The sequence below is a fragment of the Argopecten irradians genome, unplaced genomic scaffold (genome assembly GCF_041381155.1).
Source record: "Argopecten irradians isolate NY unplaced genomic scaffold, Ai_NY scaffold_1003, whole genome shotgun sequence".
NCBI classification, from domain to species: Eukaryota; Metazoa; Mollusca; class Bivalvia; order Pectinida; family Pectinidae; genus Argopecten; species Argopecten irradians.
This window is the reverse complement of record NW_027188470.1, coordinates 9536-12089: the sequence shown is the minus strand read 5'-3', so window position 1 is coordinate 12089 and position 2554 is coordinate 9536. Positions and strand designations below refer to the sequence as shown.

Sequence of the window (2554 nt, the reverse complement as noted above, 5' to 3'; positions counted from 1 at the left end):
TCATCCCGTTACGTGCACGTGTTTTCTAGACCTAATTTACTTAAATTCCAGTCTCTATTATATCATATGTCCTTGATATCGCTATGTACACTCGTTTTATTTTGTTAGTAAAATAAAAAAACAAACAGTATATCTGTCACTGGTAAAATTTGCTTGTTTTTATCCAGAACAGAACAGAACATGGCATCAAAACAGAGGACCTTAAAACGTTTACAGAGGAGGACATCATGGATATCTTTAAGAATTTTAATGATCGTCGTTATGCAGGAGCATTGAAGCAATCGCAACAACCATCAAAATCTACTGATTGCACCTCATTAAGCAGTAATAATAGTACTGCTAGTTCTGATGATCTGGAGTCAGAGGACTCGATTAACGACACCTCAAGACCGACAAGTGACCATGGCAGTACAAATTTTAAATTAGAGGATATGCTTGAAAAGAAAGAATTGAGAGGAAAGTCTACGCATGCTCAACGGTATTTCAATGGATTAGTAAAGGATGCTGCAAATGCAGCTAAATTGTGGAAGTTTCCCCCGGCCAGTATGTCCGATATTCCAGAGAAAAAGAAGAGAAAATTTTTTGAGGTAATGGAAGAGTACATGGGCCATAAGCTAACATGTAATCTAAGAAAGAAACTATACAAACGTTTAGGGGAACATCTTATGAACAGGAGGAAGTATTTGAAGGATTTAAATCTGGGTAAAAGGACAAAAGTTCAGAAAAAACGTAAACATGACGAAGTTGATCATGATGAGACAGCATTTGACGGTGAATTCGAAGCAGGAGAAGAAATTAATGTAATGTCTAAAAATGCTGCAAGTGGTCAAATTGTTGGTAAAGGAATCTATATATCAAAAAAGAACAACCTCTTCTCAAACGTAGTGTTAAAGAAAATAATGATCAACAATGCTGTAGATCTACAGCCTGCACTAGAGGATGTTGGAGTAAAACAAATGTTTACCATAAAAACATCTTACCTGAGATCAAAAGAGAAGGAAAAAAAATGTAAACAAAATAAACATGCAAAAGTTAAAGCCAAAGATGTATTATCCAGTGATAGTGATGATGATCTTGAGAGAAGTACTAGCGAAAGTAATACAGCAAATTTGGAGACAGATTCAGAACAAGCTAGTGATAATTTTGGAGATGATCAACATACTACTGATAGTACTACTAGTAATGGAGGTGGTTCAAAGAATTCGAAGTTGAAAAGGAGATCTAGGGTTCAGTCACATATTGGAGACTTTGATACCCATAACTACAGATCTTTGTGCCTGATCGAATGGGAGAACAAAAATGTATACTGGGGTGTTAAGTGCTCTTCTATCACGGATATTACAGTGCAAAGTTCTCAGAAGCCATGTGGTAGAGTTGGAGTTGATCATGATACATGTGCTGAACAAATAACGGAGAAACTAGCAACAAGTGAAATGAAATTAAATAAAAAAGATGTCGAGGTTAATCCTAACATGGGTTACTGTGTGTGGGAACTTGCCAAATCTAACAAGTACTTATATGTGTCAGTGGATGGAGTCATTAAGTTGAAAAGTGATTTCAAAAAGGAGTTTGTTGCTGCTTTGTCAAAAAAAATAAAAGAATATACAGATAAATGAATTAACTTTCCAGTAGCATACATTCCTCTGCTGATGTCATAATTATAAATTAGGGATTTCTAAATTTAGATAAAAAATATAAAAAAAGAACAACTTTTTTTAATCTTTTGAAAATTTACAGACAGAGGTGAATTAGTTCCCCTCCATGCATTTGAACTTTATCAAAAGTCAGTAGCTCCTTACATGGATTTTTTTTTTTCGTGATTATCTTTTTAAGAATAAAGCTTAGGTCAAAAGCTTGTTATCTACATATAGGTTATGTAGCTTAGTGTTGATGTTGTTTAATCTACCAGTAATTCAAAGTATAATCATAATCCTTTAATATTTTAATTATGAGGTCAATTTGACATGTGATGTGTTTATAATTATAATTAAGGAATAATTTCTAGCAGTGTTTAATTCCAAATCGTATATTATATTTAACGATTCAAAGAAAAACAACACTTTTTTTTCAAAATGTTTTTTAATTTCAATCAGTGATCCAATGAATAAAACATGCTTTTTGTTACATGTAACCTTGAATGAAAATTGTGTGTAAAAACAATAAATTTTGTTTATATAGGATATCATGCATTGATCAGCTCTATGCTAACATCACTAATATTTCTATCCGCAAAATGGTTAAAAAACCAACTCCAAACCAAAATTACAAATTAATGTTTTATGTTATACAGAATCATGCCTATTAGATATTGATATGCATATGGCCAATGAAATGTTGGGAAAATAGAAATTGATATCTAAAAAAAATTGCTTTTGACATATACAAAGTTTCATTTAAAATTTGCATGAGTTAACAAGGTTATTTTCATCTACTTTACTGTAAATTATCAAATTAGGAGGTCAATTTGGCTATTTCCATATAAACGACTTCTTCTCTGAAACTAAGCATGAGATAGCACTCATAATGCAATGGTAGTATCGTTATAGGGTAGGGA

At 32.4% G+C, this 2554-nt stretch overlaps 1 protein-coding gene across 1 annotated transcript; it reads left to right on the top strand.

The window, feature by feature from the left end:
* Positions 1-227: 227 nt before the first annotated feature.
* On the top strand, positions 228-1616 carry LOC138313861 (uncharacterized protein MAL13P1.304-like). The gene has a single exon (XM_069254122.1). The coding sequence runs from the start codon at positions 228-230 to the stop codon at positions 1614-1616; it is 1389 nt and encodes a 462-aa protein (XP_069110223.1).
* Positions 1617-2554: the final 938 nt, after the last annotated feature.

Excerpts from the sequence above, each read along its gene's own strand:
- LOC138313861 (XM_069254122.1), top strand. The coding sequence starts at position 228 with ATGGATATCTTTAAGAATTTTAATGATCGTCGTTATGCAGGAGCATTG.